This window comes from Phyllostomus discolor, chromosome 6 (assembly GCF_004126475.2).
Source record: "Phyllostomus discolor isolate MPI-MPIP mPhyDis1 chromosome 6, mPhyDis1.pri.v3, whole genome shotgun sequence".
Lineage (NCBI taxonomy): Eukaryota > Metazoa > Chordata > Mammalia > Chiroptera > Phyllostomidae > Phyllostomus > Phyllostomus discolor.
In genome coordinates this window covers 49,899,844-49,919,519 of record NC_040908.2, presented here as the reverse complement: position 1 = coordinate 49,919,519, position 19,676 = coordinate 49,899,844, and the positions used below count along the sequence as shown (strand labels likewise).

Sequence of the window (19,676 nt, the reverse complement as noted above, 5' to 3'; positions counted from 1 at the left end):
CTCGGAACACAGGTATGATACAAATAGACTACACTTTAGAGTCAGAAGAGCAAGAGTCAAATTCTGGTGCTGCTCCTTCCCAGTTACATGACCTCAAACAAGTCACATAACTTCTCTGCTCCTGAGTTTTCCCAACTATAAAGTGTAAAAAAAAGTCTCTCTCCAAAGAGACAGTGTACCTAGAGTGTCTAGTAGAGTGCACGGCACAGCGTTGGTCCCCATACAATGCTAACAAATCTTAACTGGGTGCCAAGTGCATTCAACAAACATTGTCAAGCAACTACAATATGATAAGGCAGCCAGTGCGAGGGATATGGTAATTGGTAGGACAATATTAAAGTAATTTATTAGCAGATTTTGCAAAATAGGGAAACAGACTTTAAAGACTATAATTTATACACTATTGAACTAGAATTATTACTTTTCACTGACCCCGGGGAAAGTGATTGGGGAGTTGTATCAGAAAAACAAAAACATTATGTGTTCAGGCATTTGATGATTAGGACGAATTTCTGGAAACTACTTAAGTAATAAAACTGATGCTTTTACTATACCATTATATCTTTCCTTCCTTTGTCCCTTCTCTTCCCAACTAGAACTCAAGCTGAGAATTTGGGGCCATGCCTTAATTCGCTCACATCCCCCTAGTATCTGCCCCGGTCTTGGGGGGCAGAGAGAAAATACTCTGTAAGAACAAACCATGAAACAGCGTGGTCTGTTACCTTCAGGTCACGGTGAATAATAGGAGTTTTGCACTGATGGAGGCGGGCAAACAGCTTCACAGGTGTCACAAATATCTGGAGCACTTCATTCTCTGTAAAGCCCCGTTTGCAGGCGCTGGTTCATCAGGTTGACCACCTGGCCCCCTTAAGGGGGTGCAGAGCAAAGGAGAGATTATATAAACATTCAGATACATCTCTTACCCAAGAGAATGAATGGTTCTCCACAAAGCAGCAACTTGGACAAAGGTAACAGAGCTGATCGCTGTTGAGTCAAGACTAAAACCCAGCTGTCTTAATTCTCAGCCTGGGATTTGTTCTCTTACATCTCAGTGCTCTTCTAATGTGTCAAAAAGAGTTTCCTTGTGCTTCCTAAACAGTTTCCAGTGCTTCCTAAAGCACACAGTCAAGAGCTGCCCTCATTATGTCTTCAAGATTATTACTAGAACTGACAATAGGGTCCCGCTCTAGTTGCCCAGTTACACTGCCCACGCTGTGTTTGAGACAAGGCTACAGGTTTCAACTTGCTATAATCTTTTAGTAAGAATCCACCAGCACAATAGACCTTAGAAGAAGGAAGAAGACAGCTTTATAGTCTGTACTTTAGGAACAGCCTGGTTTCCCTGGATTCACCACTTGCTGCCAGGTCTGTTAGAAATGCTATACTAAACACTTAACCTCCAGGACCCAAAGGACTAATGGCTGCATTTATGAAATTAGCCAGATCCCCAGATACTCCTATTGCTTCATCTCTAAAACATTTTACTGTCCAAAAAAGAATGGGCAGAAGGAAACAAACTGTCAGGTTCAAATTTTATAGTACTTAAAAAATCAGGTAACAGGTTTTATAGTAAAGGCTGAAATTATTGGTTAACATGAACATTTTGGGGATTAGCAACATATTTAGGTCCTATGCACAGTATCTTAAGGCAAGGAAAATGTTACTGGAAGTAGGGTGACTACAAAATAGTTAGACAATGAACCCAAGCTTTTAAGTGGCGGCTGTTTAGGCCAAAAAAGGTCAAAAACTTCAAAACAATGGTTGTATGAAATGCAGTTACTCTGAGTAAATCCATGTTACATGGATTTCTCAGGTAACTGTGCTCGAAACTCCAGGCTTTCAACTACTTAACTCCACTGTTACGAACAGCATGGTTTTGAATGCTGCCTTAATTGGCAATCATGGCTCTTGAGCAAGGGGAGGAAGGCGGTCCACCACTTCCATTAGATAGAAAGGGTGCTTTCACCGCCATTACAAGGATGGCGGTATGGGTGGAACACAGAACACATGAGTGAGGGAGTAGGGAAGCTGAAATGTTTTCTTAGTTCATCTGGAATTGGTCTTTATTATTAGCCTCCATTATTTGTTTTAAAGCATCACAATACATTCATTCTCATTCTGATACATTCTCTTTCAAGCACCAAACCTTCCTAAACCTCGTAAAAATGGAGTTTTGTATTATGTACCACTTTGAACTGCTTGTGCCACTGATCCTTGCCATTATCAGAATAACCAAGAGTGACAGCAATGCTGTATCTTTTAGCCTCTTAGTTTTCCAGTCTTTAAAACTACAACAATATACATTAGGGTACAGTGTGATAACTGAAACGATCATCATGCCTTTGACAATAAAAGTGCTAGTGAAATGAGAGCTTAAGTATGGTCCATATACTCACCCCTACAGAAGTCCATCAGAATGAGCACTTCCCATACATCACCACTACTCACATTGTTGATACTAGAATCAATGTAACCCACAATGTTCTTGTGTCCTGACAAGTCCCTCTGTAAAGAAGAGTTGAAATATTGTCAGTTACACAGACACAATAAGCCAGTCAGTTTCATTAGCACAGATAATTTAAATACGCAGAGACTAAGGAGCAGGGTCAAGAGCAGACCTCCAGTGGTCTCTAAGATTCATGGCCAGACCTTCAATAGCAATTCTGAAACCCTATTAAACCATAGCACTCACGTGAACTAAATTCTAGAACCAAAGGGACACAGGGTGACTACTTGCTCACTGAATTAGTAATCCATGCAAACCAGAAGCAAAGACCCACATCTCCAGAAACATGGCAGAGGGGCTAAGAGGAGAGAAAAAGTATGAACTATTTAAACATGTGAAAATCAAGGTGATGTTTTTTTCCTGGTTCACATATGAATTCAGCTTGACTTTTAAACTGTTCATACTGTTTTTCTCCCTTTAGGAACTACATGAAAAGAATAACTGATTTACAAATTTTTGAAGGGACTACAATGGCATTTTGCTTGTAATTAAGCCCTTCAATCCAACCAGCTGAGATATAGAGAAGATGGGTTATGTTTCAGCCTCTCTGGTTGGAACTGCATATGATCTCTCAGAGCTGTGTGGGGAATTTATTGTGTCAGGGACCACATGAGCACTAGAAGTGGCCGCTCACCCTGGTACTGTTATTGCCAGAGAGGCAATCCATGTAATGATGATGTTCAAACTCCAAAGTCATTAGTGAACAAAAAGTGAGCTAGCTGGGACTTTTGTCAAGTACATCATTAACTAGTTTTAATATTTTACTTTGGTTTTAAAAAATGGGGGCAGGGAGAATGTGGAAAATAGTGTTTCATAAGAATCAACTATAGGAAACCTATCGGCATGGCAGTGGTGAATGCAGCCTAACCCCTGATTCGGAAAAACTGGTGGGAGTGAGTTGGCACACAGGACCCAGACCCCCGGATTTCCTGTGGGGAATCAGGCCTGTGTTGTACCTAAGCTGCCTTGAGGCTTGCTGTTGCTAAAACTCCCTCACCCTGAATTGAGGCAGCAAATGTTTACTGCATATCTTAAAGTAACTTCCTAAAGTCTGTGCTAAACCTCCCAAGTATGGTGTGTAACCAGTTCATCACTTTTCCCCTTGATCTGCAACATCCTTTTCTTTGAAGTAATTAGCAATTTCTTTCCTTTGTTATCTGTAAAAGGTAATCGCCTACAGTGAACCTGTGCATTGTAAATGAGGATCATCCTCTATGTAATGTACCCAGAAAAGCAATGAAAGCCTGTCCAGGCAGGGTTCGGGGCACTCTCTCACCCAGACAGTGGGCATGCCGTCCCTTTTTCTCCACAGGACTTCCGCAGTACATGTAAATTTGTTTGTTGTAGCCACAACTCACAGACCCTGCTGGCTGGAGTCTGCATCACACAAATTTGGCAGTTTGGACCACAGAACAGTAATGATCACCACACTAACTAGAGATTTTGCTGTTTATAGTAATAAAGTCTCTTTCAATCTGAAATCACATACCAAAACAAGATGAAACCTCATAATATCAAATGAATACAATTAAACCCAGAGTATCAAAGTTAGAACTCATTAGAATTTTCCTCTGAGTGAAAGATTAAGAATGACTATTGCCTCAGAAGGTAGACCAAAGGTGGAAATGTGACCTATGCAAGAACAGCTTCAGAGTGGAGGTGAGAATGGAACTGGACTTGCACAGAATGGGAACTGAATATGAAGGGTCAGTGACTACAGGTTACTCTTTAAGAACATTTTGTGCTTAAGAGAGAAGCAGTAGTGAGGAAAAGAATTTTTATGTTGGGAAATAATTGAGCAAAGAGAATGGAAGGAGCAGAAGAAGGCATTAAGGCTGCGGTAATTGATGGAACCAAGTCCCGTAGGTAGAAGTGGCGATTCAGATCACTGCTACAGGGACTAGATTTAGAAAGACATTTCTTGCCTGGAAAGCAGGAAGAAATAAAATGGATATGCATATTGGTTAAGGCTGGGAAAAAAGAGAATATGAGTGAGTTCAGATCTACTGTTCTGTTTTTGGTAGAAAGCAAAATCATCTCCAAGTGTAAGGGAATGAGAAAGAAGCTTGATGAAAGAAAAGTCTTAGAATAACTGCTTTGGATATAATAGATGAGAGAGATAATGAGGCAGAAAAGCAGTCTCTAGAGTTCAAGTTTCTCCAAATAGAAAGTGACTTTAGGACTCATGTTTTGCAGAACTATTATTCCACCTGCTTTTCAGTATTATTATCAACTCTTCTAGAACTTGTTTCCATTTACACAGTCCTGGAAACATGGAGAACTGGAGAGAAGTTTTTGGAAACCAAAATGGGGCAGAAGGCCATGTGTTCCAAATGTCCACAAGGAGGAATGAAAGACTAATATTCCTACACTTAACTCTTTGAAAAAGAATTGGCAATGTTGCTTGTGACTTTGTATCACTCCAAGAGGAATAATAAAGAATCTACAAGGAAAAAACAACCATTTGGTAAAGCCAAGAGGAAGTTAAGTGCTATTAGAGGACCCAAACTACATAAGTGACATCTGTAAATGGCACCTTAGAGCAGTTTGCCAAGATGTTTGCTGATGAGTTCAAGTGCAAATTCCTGTTCACTTTGTCTCTGCAGAGATCCTGTGAAATATCCACCAGAAAAGACCACCTCTTTGGAGGGAGACCGTAACTTTTAATGACTCGATGCAGCAATATCTCAGATTTTAGAGTAAAACATCACTGGTTTATAAATGACGGAGACAGATCTGTTTGAATGGTTGTAAAATGTAGAAAAGGTCAAGAGAAAACCTTACTGCAAATTGAGACTGGCATCAGTTCTCAGCACTAACAGGTCAGAGGATGTTCCAGCTTTCCCTGGCTTTAGATAAAAGACCAGGCCCAAGCTTACAGAACAGACTGAATGTACAGGTAAAGGATGGAACCCATGAGGGGCCAGTCAGGGGCACCTCTTAGTTACCACCTGTTTACTCAGGAAAAGAGAGGATGTCAGAAAGATGCTTTGATGCCCTTTGCTACAATTAGTATTTGGAGTATTGGGGGGGAAGTGTATATGGTAAGTGTAAGTCAAACCTGAATTTTAGGGGTCTGGGAATGTTCAGTTAAACTATAGATCAGATCGGTTTATATTACATGATTTAAATAGTGGTAAGCTTAAATAGATTGTGTTGTCATTTCAAACTTTATTTTTAAATTAACATTAAACAAGATTAATAAAGTGCTAACAAATATGTTATTAGAAAACCTACTTTATTAAATAGATATCTAAAATGCTTTATAGTTTAGCTTATTAACTTTCATATTTAACTGCTTGAAGCACTGAAAAACTTTTTTACAAGTACACAAAAAAGCTAGCATTTGCAAATCAGCCCTTCAATCCAGATCCAATAGATTATTACACATTTCAAGTTTATTTGGGATCTGAACTGATGATACCTATAGCACAGAACAGTCTTCTATCCCTAGCTTCAAGATTCCTGCAGCAGAATTGTAGGGGGGTGCAGCCAAAGGGTCCCCAAAAGGATTTGGAATGGGATCCAGAACTCAAGGTGTTCAGGTGATTTTAAGAATGTCCTCACCCCCAACCCCCAGGTGTAGGTTGGGGGAAGGGACAAATGAAGCAGGGCCATTGAGAGCTGTTTTGCATAGCAACAGCCTTACAGCTACCCTCTGGTGTGGTCATTTAACATATCTATAACCTTTAACTGTTTGCATAGATATGTTAAATAGCTGTGACCAGCTCTGAGCCAGGGGAATAGAAGTAACTTCCCCACCAGGAAGTAACTTCCCCACCAAGACGTAACTTGGTGGTGGGGGGAAGGTCCCCCGAGTTACAGCGCCTGCGTGGGAGCTCAGAGAAGATTGGCTCCATGACATGGGGCCACACCTGCCCAGACTCATGATGGCAGCCCAGTAAAGCTGGAAGGATATGAGTTCTGGCACGTGAGGCCGAGTATGGGAGGAGTCGGAAATGGGGCTGCAGAGGAAGATTGGCGTGGGGATTTAAACTCAGGCACAGCAGCCATTGAAGAAAGAACCATGCAGCTGTGGCAGTGCAGGGAGGACCGCAGTCAATGAGGAGAGATCCATGTGGTTTTGGCTAACTGGAAACTCCTGCAGCCATGTGAGGAGGGGGCAGGGGCCAACGTGGACAGGATGGGAGTCTCCGCGGCCGCCATCCCCGCCGTAGCCAAAGCCCCGTAGACACCGCCAGCGATGCAGCCGCCTGCAGCTCCAAGCCCCAGCTGGCTCTGCAGCCGCAGCCGAGAAAAGGGGCCACCAGTAAGTGACTCAGGAGCACTGGGTCACTGCCCGGCCGCCGCAGCCACCACCAGGCCTCCACATGCTGCACCCGCGCTCTTACTGCTTGGGCTCAGCCAACCTTGCAGCCACCTGCTCTGGCCAGGACACGATGAGCTCCGTGCTGGCCCTCTTGGTGCTGCTGCTGCCCACGCTCTCCAGAAAGGGGGATCACCTCCCCCCCCCCACCCCCGCAGCCATGAGAAGAATCACCATGCGGCTTTAGCTGGAGATCCTGGCAACACAACCAATGTGCTGGGAACTAAGGCAGCCCTGCTAGCTGAGCACAAATTACTAGGAAAAACCGAGAGCTGCCTAAGCCACGGACTTCAATATCTTTTCCTGAGATACGGTACCCCAGACTGGGCAAAGGGGGGAAGGAAGGACTGTGTGTGTTTATGGGTATTTCAAGGGGCTTTGGGATTTTTGGCAAAGTCATTAGGTCATTACTTTTAGTCTATGTAACTTGAATAACTCTTTTCTTTTTCACCAATCTCTAGCATGGAGAGCTATAATTCTCTGGCTTAGGGAAAGGTGAAGCTAGTACAGGGGGACCCCAGGAGAAACGGGGATCAATTCGGTAGCATTGTGGGACACTCTTCCCTGGTGGCCAGTCGGGGAGGATCATGGCAAACCACATGTGCAGTAGCTTTAAAGTAATGCAACTACTTTTATATACTCAGTAAAACCCCACCAAAATTAGCCAGAAAGGATCCTCCCTATAAGAATAGAGTCCCTCCAGCCCATGAGGTCAATCTCTGCTTGGAGTGGGCCTGCTCCCATGTTCTCTGCTATAAATTCTGGGTGTTCGGTTCAATTCTTTGTCCTGATCACTAAGAACCTGGTTACCTGTGCCCACCTGTGACAGAATTCCTATTTAGGAATCTTAAGACCTTATAAGAAAATGGAAGACTCAATTCCTAAATACATGTCTAAAAATCTTTATATTTATGTTCAAGAAAACAAAGAACATTCTAATCTGCACATCAATAATATCACTTAAAAATAGTAAAAATGAGTATTACATGTAACAACTTCCCTATATATCGTTTGCTCAAGCCGCCCTTCCTTGCAATGTCTGCACGATGCCTGCAAATTCCTGATTCTCATAGAGCTTGCGTTTATTTCCACATACTAAGTTTCCAAAGAGGAATATTAAGCCCCTTTGACACTCCATTCAAATACTCAACGTTTTCTGATTTTATGAGTCAACATTATTGCTGCCTACTTCTAGAATCACACCATGGTTATACAGACCCTTTTAACCAAATTTCAGCTTTGTCTTAATTTAAAAGATGAAGGAAAGCAGTTCAAAGGCCTGAAATTAGTTTTATATTCCCAAAGTTGCTTTGTAAAAAAGTCTTCTGCCTGCCTCACTACTCCTTCCCCCTTTTTTCTCTGTAACTCTAAATTCCCTTTATAACTCTCTTCAAGGAGTTGTTCATAGGCAAATAAAAGCCATCAAGTCTGTGTAGTAGTAAAAGGAAACTCTCTGATATCTACGTAGGTCCAAGAGTTCTATTGAAGGCCAAGGTATCTGGGGCCCTTGTAGGTTTCCACTACATAACAAGTACAGATACCGCGTTTTGCCATGTATAATGTGCACCCACATTCTCGTGCACATTATACACGGGATTATTGTGTCTATGGTATGTAATCATCATATCCATGTATAATGCACATCCTTATTTTTCCCTCAAAGATTTGGGCAAAAAGTGTGCATTATACACAGCAAAATATGGTATCCTCCTGCCTACACTCAAATGTACTGTCCCTTTCCTAAGTCTTACTCATGAATTAATCCTGTACTTAGTGAATAGATCTTTGAAGTCAATGAGAGTCTAATTCTAAGCAGTGCAATCTAACTTTCATATGCACATGAATCAGCTAGTGATTCTGTCTAAAAACAGATTCTATCCAGTGGCTCTGGGGTAGAGCCGGGGATGCTCTTGGTCAGTGACACTGTGATGGTGGCAGAGGAGGCCACATGGAGCCAAGACTTTCACCACTACCGAGCCGTGACAAGGCCAACTCCCAAACTCATGGCGTCAGTGAAGGCCACGTGAAGAGCACTAGCCAGGCCCTCCTACCCTCCCAACCAGGAAGCATCAGTGGAAGCCTCCTGGGGAAGTGGAACTTCCGCCCCAATCTAATAGTGATGAGGAATAGTCCTGGATGTCAACAGAGGCCCAGTGGGAAACCTGAACTACTGTCCCCATTGAGTAGTGATGGGGAACAACCCCTCTGCCCCCAGCAATCACCTGTTAGAGCAGAAACCAGTTAAAACAGAAGTATGTCAACCTAAGAACTAGGAAGATCTCAAACTAAATGGAAAAAAAAATCAATAGAAGCCAATACTGAGATGACAGAGAAGACAGAATTATCAAGCTATCATTTTTAAAGTGGTTATGGAAAAAATGCTTAAACCAGTAATTACAAACATGTTTGAAACAAATAAACAAATAGAAAGCCTCAGCAAAGAAACAAGAAGTTGAATAAAAAATACTGAAAACTAAAATACTTAATGGAAATTTTAGAACTGAAAATTCTAAAGTATAATAATTAAAGCAAAAAGCATGGTAGATACGGTCAGCAACAGTATGAAAGGGACAGCGGAAAGATTAAGAGAACTGAAATATAAAACAACAGGAATTATCCAATATAAACCAAAAGAAGCAAATAGATTTTTTTAAAAAGAGAGAACAAAACAAATATGCATGAGTCCATACTGATATAAATAAATAAATAAATGAGAAGAAACAAAATCTCTTGCAGAAAAATTCTAAGTAATTTTTAAACAATTTATGTAGAAATACCACGTTTAAGAAGGGGAAATATAGAGGACTTCCGGCAAGATGGAGGAATAGGTGGACGCACCGTACCTCCTCACACAACCAAGATTAGAACAACAATAATTTACAGACAGAATATCACTCAGACTGACAGAGGATTTATCTGAATGGAAGTCAGACAGCCAAGAAGTTGAAGTAGACCCGTACATCCAGACTGGTAGGAGAAGACGAGCGGGTGGTGCGGGGCTGGCGTGGGTCCCGGAGGTGCGCGGAGTCGGGGAAAATTTGCGCGAAATTGGTGGCGACAGCCATCCAGGGGTGCAAGACGCAGCAGTGATCCCTGAGTACGCAGATGCGGCTGGGGGACCAGTGAGGGCAGCGATTGTGGACCAGGGCAGAGCCCGCATCCCAGGAGCCCAGAGAAGGGTCTGAGAATGGAACTACTGCCATTGTTCCCTCCCGTCCCTGCTCCCACCCTGCCCCCACATATAATGTCACAATCTAGCGACTGGGGTGCCCAGCCCCGGTGAACACCTAAGTCTCTGCTCCCCACCGTAACAGACGACAGACCAGGAAAAAAAGGAGAGACAGGGAAAGATATGTTTTCCAACAGAACATGTCAGTCCCCCAGGGACTCATCCTCTTGAGCGACCAAGAAAATAGCCAATCTATCAGATGCACAGTTCAAAACACTGGTGATCAGGAAGCCTCACAGAATTGATTGATTTTGGGTGCAATTAGATGAAAGGATGCATGTTACCATAAACAGATGCATGAAGAATACACGGAAGAGAGCCAATAGTGAAAGGAAGGAATCTTAGTCTCAAAACAATACAGTGGACCAGAAGGAGATAGAATCAACCAAACACGAAAGCATGATGAAATAAGAATTCAAAAAATAGGAAAAGCTTAGAGCATCCAGGACACCCTTAAACTTCCAACATCCGAATTACAGGTGTACCAGAATGGGAAGGGAAAAAGCAACAAATTGAGCACGTATTTGAACAAAATAATAAAGGAGAACTTCCCCAATCTGGCAAAGGAACAGTCTTCCAGAAATCCAAGAAGCTCAGAGAGCCCCAAAGAAGTTGGACCCAAGAAGAAACACACCAAGGCACATCATAATTACATTAGCCAAGGTAAAAATGAAGGAGAGAATCCTAGGAGCAGCAAGAGATAAGGGGACAGTAACCTACAAAGGAGTTCCCATCAGACTGTCAGCTGATTTCTCCAAAGAGACCTTACAGGCAAGAAGGGGCTGGAAAGTATTCCAAGTCATGAAAGACAAGGACCTACATTCCAGATTGCTCTAACCAGCAAAGCTCTCATTTAGAATGGAAGGGAAGATAAAGTGCTTTTCAGATAAGGTCAAGTTAAAGGAGTTCATCATCACCAAGCCCTTATTTTATGAAATGCTAAAGGGACTTATCTAAGAAAAGAAGATAAAGAAAAGACATGTATAGTAAAAGGACAGCAAACTCACAATTATTAACAACCACACCTAAAGCAAAACCAAAAGAAACGAAGTAAACAATTAGAACAGGAACAGAACCACAGAAATGGAGATCACATGGAGGGTTATAGCAGCAGGGGGTGTGGGAGGAGGAGAGAGGGGGAAAAGGTATAGAGAATAAGTAGCATAGAATGTAGGTTGAAAATAGATAGGGGGAGGGCAAGAATGGTACAGGAAATGTAGAAGCTAAAGAACTCATAAGTATGACACATGGACATGAACTAAGGGGGGGAAAATGGGTGGGAGAGGGGGTACAGGGTGGAGGGGAGAGAAGGGGAAAATGGGACAACTGTAATAGCATAATCAATGAAATATATTAAAAAAAGAAAAAAAAAGGGGAAATATAAATCCCTACTCCTTAAATTGGGCTGCCTATAATGACTTTAAAAAAAAAGAAAAAGAAGAGAGGGGGAGAGTCATTTTCCAGGAGGGAAATCTGACAAACACTACTTCAGCCAGGGGGTCAAAGTCAGTACCAACAGGGAAAATCGTGATTATGCTATGAGCTCGTGATAAGATGTGATAAAAATGGCACTTTAGCTCTGTGGTTTTCCTCCAAAAGGATAACCTGTCTAATCACGAAACAAAATCAGACAAATTCGAATAGAGGGCCTCCTACAAAACACTTGAGCAGTAGTCCCCCAAATTGACAGTTTCTAAAAATGATGAAAGTCTGAGAAACTGTCACGACTAAGAAGAGCCAAAGGAAAAGAAAATTAACTGTAATGTGGTATCAAGGATGGGATCCTGGAAAAGAAAAAAATCTTAGATAAAAACAAAGAAAATATGAATAAACTATGGACATCAGTTAATAATAATGTAACAAAACAGGTTCACTAAATTGTGAAGGTACCACACTAACATAAGATGTTATTAGGGGAAATAGGGTATAGGGCATATGGAACTCTCTGTATTATCATATCAACTTTTCTGTAAATTAAAACTTCTAAAGGATAATATCTATTAAAAACACAAAGAACAAAGCCTCAGGGGACTGCACAACTATAACAAGAGATCTAACATTCACGTGATCAGAATTTCCTAAAGGAAAACAGAAAGGGGGAGGGATTGCAAAAAATACCTGAAGATACAGTAACTGAAAACTTCCAAAATTTGGCAGGCAAACATAAATGTACAAACTCAAGCAGCTGAGATAATCCCGAACATAATAAACCCAAAGAATCTACACCAAGATACATCATAACTAACTTCTGAAAATAAAGACAAGTAAAAATACAGGAAGCAGTCAGAGGAAAATGATACATTACCTATATGAGACCAAACAATTTGAGTAACAGTCAATATCTCATCAGAACCAGATGCCAGAAGGATGTGGCACATTTTTAAGTATTGAAAGAAAAGAACTATTGTTCTACAATCCTATGCTCAGCAAAAATATCCTTTAGGAATGAAGGGGAAATCAAGACATTCTCAGATGAAAGGAAATTAATTAAATTTATAACCAGCAGACCTACCCTAAAAGAACAGCTGAAGAAAGATCTCTAAACAAAAGGGAAATCATAGTAGATGGAAATCTTGACACACCAGGAAGGATGAACATAGTAAGAAAAAATATGGATAACTACAACACTGATGTGGCCCTAAGCATGTATAGAAGAAATATTTAAGATAAATATATTATAAATGGAGAGGTTGAGGGAGGGACTGGTGGGTAAAATTTCTATACTTCACTTGAATTGGTAAAATAACAAATGACACCAATAAATTATACACATGCTATATATTATATACATTAGAATAACTACTTAAAAGCTATACAAATCAGTAGCATGCAAGAAGATGAAAAGATGCTCAACATTACTAAGCATCAGGGAAATGAAAACAGAATCACAAGGAGGTATCATCTTATTCTTGTAAGGATGGTCACTATTAAAAAAAAAAAAAAAACCAGAAAATAAGTGCTGGAGAGGATGCAGAGATATTGGAACTTTTGTGCATTGCTGGTAGGAATGTAAAATGGTACAGCTAGTATATAAAGCAATATGGAGATTACTCAAAAATTACCACATTATCCAGCAATTCCACTACTTGTATATATCCAAAAAAATTAAAAACAGGATCTCAAAGAGATATTTACACACCCATGTTCATTGCAATGTTATCCACAATAGCCAATGTTCAATGATGGGTAATGGCTCAAGAAAATGTGGTATATACATTCAATGGAATATGACTCCACCTTAAAAAAATCATCATATTCAACAACATAGATGAATCCTAGGGATATTATACAAAGTGAACAGAAGGACAAATACTGTATGATTCCACTTATATGAGGTATATAGAATAGCCAAACTCAAAGAAGCAGAGAGTAGAAGGGTGGTTGTCAGAGGCTGAAGGGAGGGGAAAATGGGGAGTTGTATTCAGCAGATATAAAGTTACAGTTATTCTAGATGGATAAGTTCTAAGATCTGCTATAAATACTGTACTTATAGTTAAAAATTCTGTGTACTTAAAAAATGGTTAAGATGGTAAATTTTAGGTTATGAATTTTTGACTACAGTAAAATTATTTTTACAAGGTAGAGTAAAATTAAAATAAAATAAAATTTTAAGTTAGAAATATAAAAAGAAATCTTAAAAATTGAAATATCAATTGCTAGTTGAAAATCTATGAAATATCCAAATAAGTTGAAAACTATGCCCACACAAAAGCCTGCACAGATGTTTATAGCTGTTTTATTCATAATGGCTAAAACTTGGAAGCAACTAAGAAATCCTTCACTAGATGAATGGATACATAAACTGTAATACATCTATACAAAAAAATATTATTCAGCTCTAAAAAGAAATGAGCTATCAAGTCATGAAAAGACATGGAAAATGTTAAATGTATATTATTAAGTGAAAGAAGCCAATCTGAAAAGGCTATAAACTGAATCATACTTAATAATTTCAACTACACGAAGTTCTGAAAAAAGCAGAACTATGACAGCAGTGCAAAAAAGAAAATTAGTGGCTGCCAGGGGTTGGTGGGAGGGAAGGATGAGCAGGCAGAGCACAGGGGACGTTTAGGGCAGTAAAACAATTCCTCACAATAATAAATGGTACATATATGTCATTATACATTTGTTAAAACCCACAGAATGTACAGTACCAAAGTGAACCCTAATGTAAATTAGGGACTCCAGGTGATAATGATGTGTCAGACAGCTTCACTATTGTAACAAATGTATCACTCTGGCTAATGTTAATAGTAAAACAGGCTAGGCATGTGGGGGGAATGGCGTATATGGGGACTCTCAGTACTTTCCATTCAATTTGCTATGAACCTAAAACTGCTCTAAAAAAATAAAGTCTATTTTAAAAAATCGTACAAAGGGATACATCAAAAACACTACAGATAAATTCAAATAGAATTCTAAAAAAAGTTCAAATAGCCATAAAAAAACAGGAAAAGAAAAACAGAGAGAAAAACAGAAAACAACTAAAATAGGAGATTTAAGGGCTAACTTATTAGGACTAACAAATAACTACATTAAGGTTCCAGCCAAGATGGAGGTGTACGCAGAGACCCTTCACTTCCTCATACAACCAAAGGAGGATAACAACCAATCTAAAATCAATAAACAACCAAAAGTGCCAGGAAATCAAACTGCATGGAACTCTGACAACAAAGGAATTAAAGAAAAATCAACCAGAACAACCAAATGGGTAAGGCAGCACAGCATATAGCCGGCTCAGAAAAACCTCAGCAATGCAACAGCCTTGGGGCAGGGCTGGCTGCCCAGCTTGGAAGGCTGCCTGGGAGGGGCTGACTTAAGGGGACTCAGAGATGGCTGTGGGCTATGGTGGGGGAGGTGGGTTGCCACGGTAGAAGCTCCCAGTCTCCCAGGAGAGTCCAAAAGTCCACTGAAAAGTGCACTAGAGACTGGCAAGACCACTGTACCCTCTCTGGCCCCTCCCCCACAGTGCAGCAAAGAGGGTTGCCCCGCCCTGGTGAATACCTAAGGCCCCACCCCCTTATGACCTATCAGCTGTGCCAAGACAAAGAAATATGGCCCAAATGAAAGAACAGGGTAAAGCCTCAGAAAGAGAGCTAAACAAGGAGGAGATCACCGACCTATCTGATGGAGAATTTAAAGCCCTAGTAATCAAAATGCTCCCAGATATGACTGAGCTTGGTTGAAAAATGAAAAAACAAATGAAGGATACCCAAAGTGATATAAAGCAGAATATTCAGGGAACCAACAGTAACAGGAAGGAAACAAAGACTCAAAGCAACAATTTGGAACAAAAGGAAAAAATAAACATCCATCCAGAACAAAATGAAGAAATGAGAATTCGAAAAAGTGAAGAGACTCTTACAAACCTCTGGGACAACCCAAAATGTCCCAATATCCAAATTATAGGGGTGCCAGAAGGAGAAGAGGAAGACCCAAAAAATTGAAAACTTATTTGAACAAATAATGAAGGAAAACTTCCCCAATCTGGCAAAGGAAATAGACTTCCAGGAAGGTCCAGGAAGCCCAGAAAGTCCCAAGGAAGTTGGACCCAAAGAGGAACATGCCAAGGCACATCATCATTAAGTTACCCAAGATTAAAGTTAAAGAGAGAATCTTAAAACCTGCAAGAGAAAAGGAAAGAGTTGCCTATAAAGGAGTGCCCATTAGACTATCAGCTGATTTTTCAAAAGAAACCTTACATACAAGAAGGGGCTGGAAAGAAGTATTTGAAGTCATCAAAGGCAAGGACCTACATCCAAGATTACTCTATCCAGCAAAGCTTTCATTTAAAATAGAAGGGCACATAAAGTGCTTCCCAGATTAGGTCAAGTTTGAGCAGTTCATCATCACCAAGCCATTATTATATGAAACATTAAAGGGACTTATCTAAGAAAGAAGATAAAAAATATGAACAGTACAATGACAACAGACTCACAACTATCAACAAATGAACCTAAAAGAAAAGAAAAGCAATGAAAACAAAAACTAAGCAAACCACCAGAACAGGAACAGAATCAGAGAAATGGACATCACACAGAGGGATTTCAGTGGGGAGGGGGAAGGGAGGAATAGGGGGGTAAGGTACAGGGAAGAAGAAGCATGGTTAGTAGGCATAAGGTAGATGGAGAGAGAGAAAAAATGGCAAGGGAAACAGAGGACTCAAAGAACTTATATGTACAACCCATGGATGTGGACTAAGGGGGTGGGAATGCTGGAGGGTTGGGGTGGGTCAGGGCGGAGGGGGGACAGAGGGGGAAAAATGGGAAAACTATAACAGCATAATAAAAAATATTTAAAAAATAATAACTGCATTAAATGTAAATACACTAATTATAAGACAGGCATTGGCAGAGTGGACTTAAAAGTACGATTCATCTATTTGCTGACTATAACAATTCACTCAAAAATAAAACAATATAGATAGGTTGAAAGTATTATAAAAGGACTAAAAAATATACACTATGCAAACTTGAATCCTAGTAAAACAGGATTTTGCTTTATTAATAAAGATAAAGTAGACTTCAGAATAAAGAAAATTACCAGAGACAGAGAGGAACACTGTATAATGATAAAAGAGTCAATCCATTAAGAACACATAACAATTCTAAATGCATATGCACCAAAAGACGGAGCTGCAAAACATGTGCAGCAGAAATTCATAAAACTGAAAGAGACAAACTGCAATTATATTTGGAGATTTCAACAAATCCTCTCAACAAGTGACAGAATGACTAGGCAAAAGTCAGCAGGGATATAGTAGAATGAAAACAAGACCATGAACTGACAGGATATAATCAACATTTATCAAATACTTTACCTAATAACAGAATACACATTCTTTTCAAGTGCCCACAAAGCATATACCAAGAGAGGCCATATCCTGAGTCATAAAACAAACTTCAATTAACTTGAAAGAAGTGAAATCATATAAAATGTGTTCTCCAACCACCATGGAATCAAACTAGACGTCAATAACTAAAAAATAAGGAAAAGATTGCCAAATAACCAGAATCTAAATTATATACTTCCAGGTAATCCATGGGTCAAGAAGAAGTCTCAAGGGGAATACAAATAAATAAATTATAGCAGAAGGGAATATAAAATACACACATCAAAATAAAGCAGTGTTTGAAAGGGAAATTTATTAGCACCAAACATACATAAAATAATAAAAAAACAGGAAAAGTCTCAAATCAATCATCAAAACTTCCATCTCAAGTACCTAGGAAAAGAAAAGCAAAATAACCCAAAGGAAACAGAAAGAAATAAGTATGAGAACCATCAATGGAACTGAAAATGGAAAAGAAGAGAAAATCAATGAACAGATGGTTGTTGAAAACACTGATAAAACTGGCAAACTTCTGACAAAGAAAAAAGGGGAGAAGATACAAATTAACAATATCAGGAATAAAACAGGGGCTATACAACAAACTCTGCACAGATCAAGGGATAATAGGAGAATTATTATTATAGAGTTACTGACAACTAACACAACATGCATAAATTTGACAATTTAAAGAAACGGACCAATTCCCAAAAATACAAACTATCACAACTCACCTAATATGAAATAATCTGAATAGCCGTATAATTATTAAGGAAACTAAATTTAATAACTGCCAAAAAAGAAATCCTGTAGCCCAGATGATTTCACTAGAGAATTTCGCCAATGCTGAAAGGATGAATACCTATTGTATGAAATCTCTTCCAGATAAGAGATAAAGAGCAACCACTTCCCAATCCATGTAATAAAGTCAGAATTACCTGATAACAAACCAGAAAAGGTTAAAATATGTATACATATAAATATATATATATATATGAGAGAGAGAGAAACATTATCCTTCCTGACTATAAATGCAAAAATCCTTACCATATAGAATTCAACAATATATAAAAATAATTATAAAACATAGAACATGACCAAGTGGGAATTATTGCTGGGATGCAAGGCTCGTTCAATATTTGAAACTTAATCAATACAATCTACCATGATTAAGGCTAGAAAAGAAAAAAAAAAATCACATGATCCTACCAATCAATGCAGAAAAATGCGGAAGTCAAAAAGATGAGTCGATAAGTCTAACAGAAAAGAGAGACAAAGGGAATGCCCAGGAAATTCCTATATACTAGAGAGCAACCAATCCAGATTTGATCGAATCAGAAGACAGAACTCTTGAAAAAGAAAAAAAATGAATAGAATAACAAATGTGTTTAAGAGTATTAAAATAATTACATAAACTTGGGAGGGTTTTGGATTAATTGCTGAAAAGTATGCAGAAAACTAAGATCAAAAAATCCCCAAAAACACCAGATAATTATTAATTCCAAGGAAAAGAGAGTTATATAAGAAAATAATATTAATTATAGTCCACTAGGAGATTCAGCAAAATAAAAATAATATTAATACAACTAATATATTGCCAAAACTTTGTTATTTGGAAGAAAGAAAAGATGAGAATAACACAAGTATTTGGGGAAAAGGACATGCAAAGGATGAAAGCTAAATTTTTACTCTCCATAGTATGTAATGCCTAAAATGGAAAACAAAACAGTCAAGATTTAGCAATATCAGCATGTTAGTTAGAAATGTATCAAATGACTCAACTAAAAGTGGTTGCCTGGGAACCTTGAAATGGCATAGGAAAAGTCCTAGGGGAACTGTTTGAGATGTCTTTTGTAACAAGTTTAGTTTACCCATTTGAGTATTTAAGTTGTTAAAAAATATAAAGATGCATGGCTGGACCAGGACTTGAACCCACATAATTTTTTTAAATCCTCACCTGAGGATGTTTATTGATATGGGGGAGGGGGGGGTGGAGACATCAATGTGAGAGAGAAACATTCATCGGTTGTCCACCTTCCTTCCTTGCCCTGACCAGGGATTGAACCCACAACCTTTTGGTGAAGGGGATGATGCCTCCAACCAACTGAACCACCCAGTCAGGGCAAAACCACATAATTTAATTACTAATCAGGTCCATTAATCTGTGAGTTCCTACGGAGCCTGTGTTTTCTTATTACTTCTACTCCAATGCCTGCCTTGCACAAAGTAAGCCCTCAAACATGTTTATGAACAAGTGGGAGAAAGTTCAAGGATGGAATTACTTTCCTAACAACAGAAAATGAATGAGAAGGGCATTCCATGCAGAGGAAATAGCAGAAGCAAAGATAGGAAATAGAGTGTGAGAGTTGAGCAAGAAAGGGGCCTAAAGTGGGAAAAGAAGGAGTAGTAAGGAAAGCCTCCAGAAAACCCCACTGGGTAGGTAGAGGGAAATACAGTGAGCATAGTCTCTTGGAACTGTGTGGCAGCAGGGTGGGAGAACACTGGGCCTTGTGGACAGATCCATGTGGCCCTGAGTGTATGTGGATCAACCTTAGGGTTGTTTTGTTTGTTTTGCAATGATGACAGTAACACATTTTCTACCATCAGTTCCTTCCCAAATAGTTTCAGCTTTCTGGAATCCATAGTAGTACCAGACTCTCTAAAATTTTGAGTTCTTTTAGTAGTTCAACTACAGTACAACTAGTCACCCTAAACAACCATAGAAGGGGCAAATCCACAAAGGATAGGCAGGAGTAAGCCAAGCCTGGTGGAATACCTGCAATGC

General features: G+C 39.5%; 1 protein-coding gene across 1 annotated transcript in view; it reads right to left on the bottom strand.

Moving 5' to 3' along the window:
* Positions 1 to 19,676, bottom strand: part of AAK1 (AP2 associated kinase 1) — a 173,069-nt gene that overhangs the window by 76,282 nt on the left and 77,111 nt on the right. Inside the window, 3 exon segments of the mRNA XM_036028129.1 lie at positions 723 to 824; positions 826 to 866; positions 2,397 to 2,505. Coding sequence (XP_035884022.1) covers positions 723 to 824; positions 826 to 866; positions 2,397 to 2,505 — 252 coding nt within the window.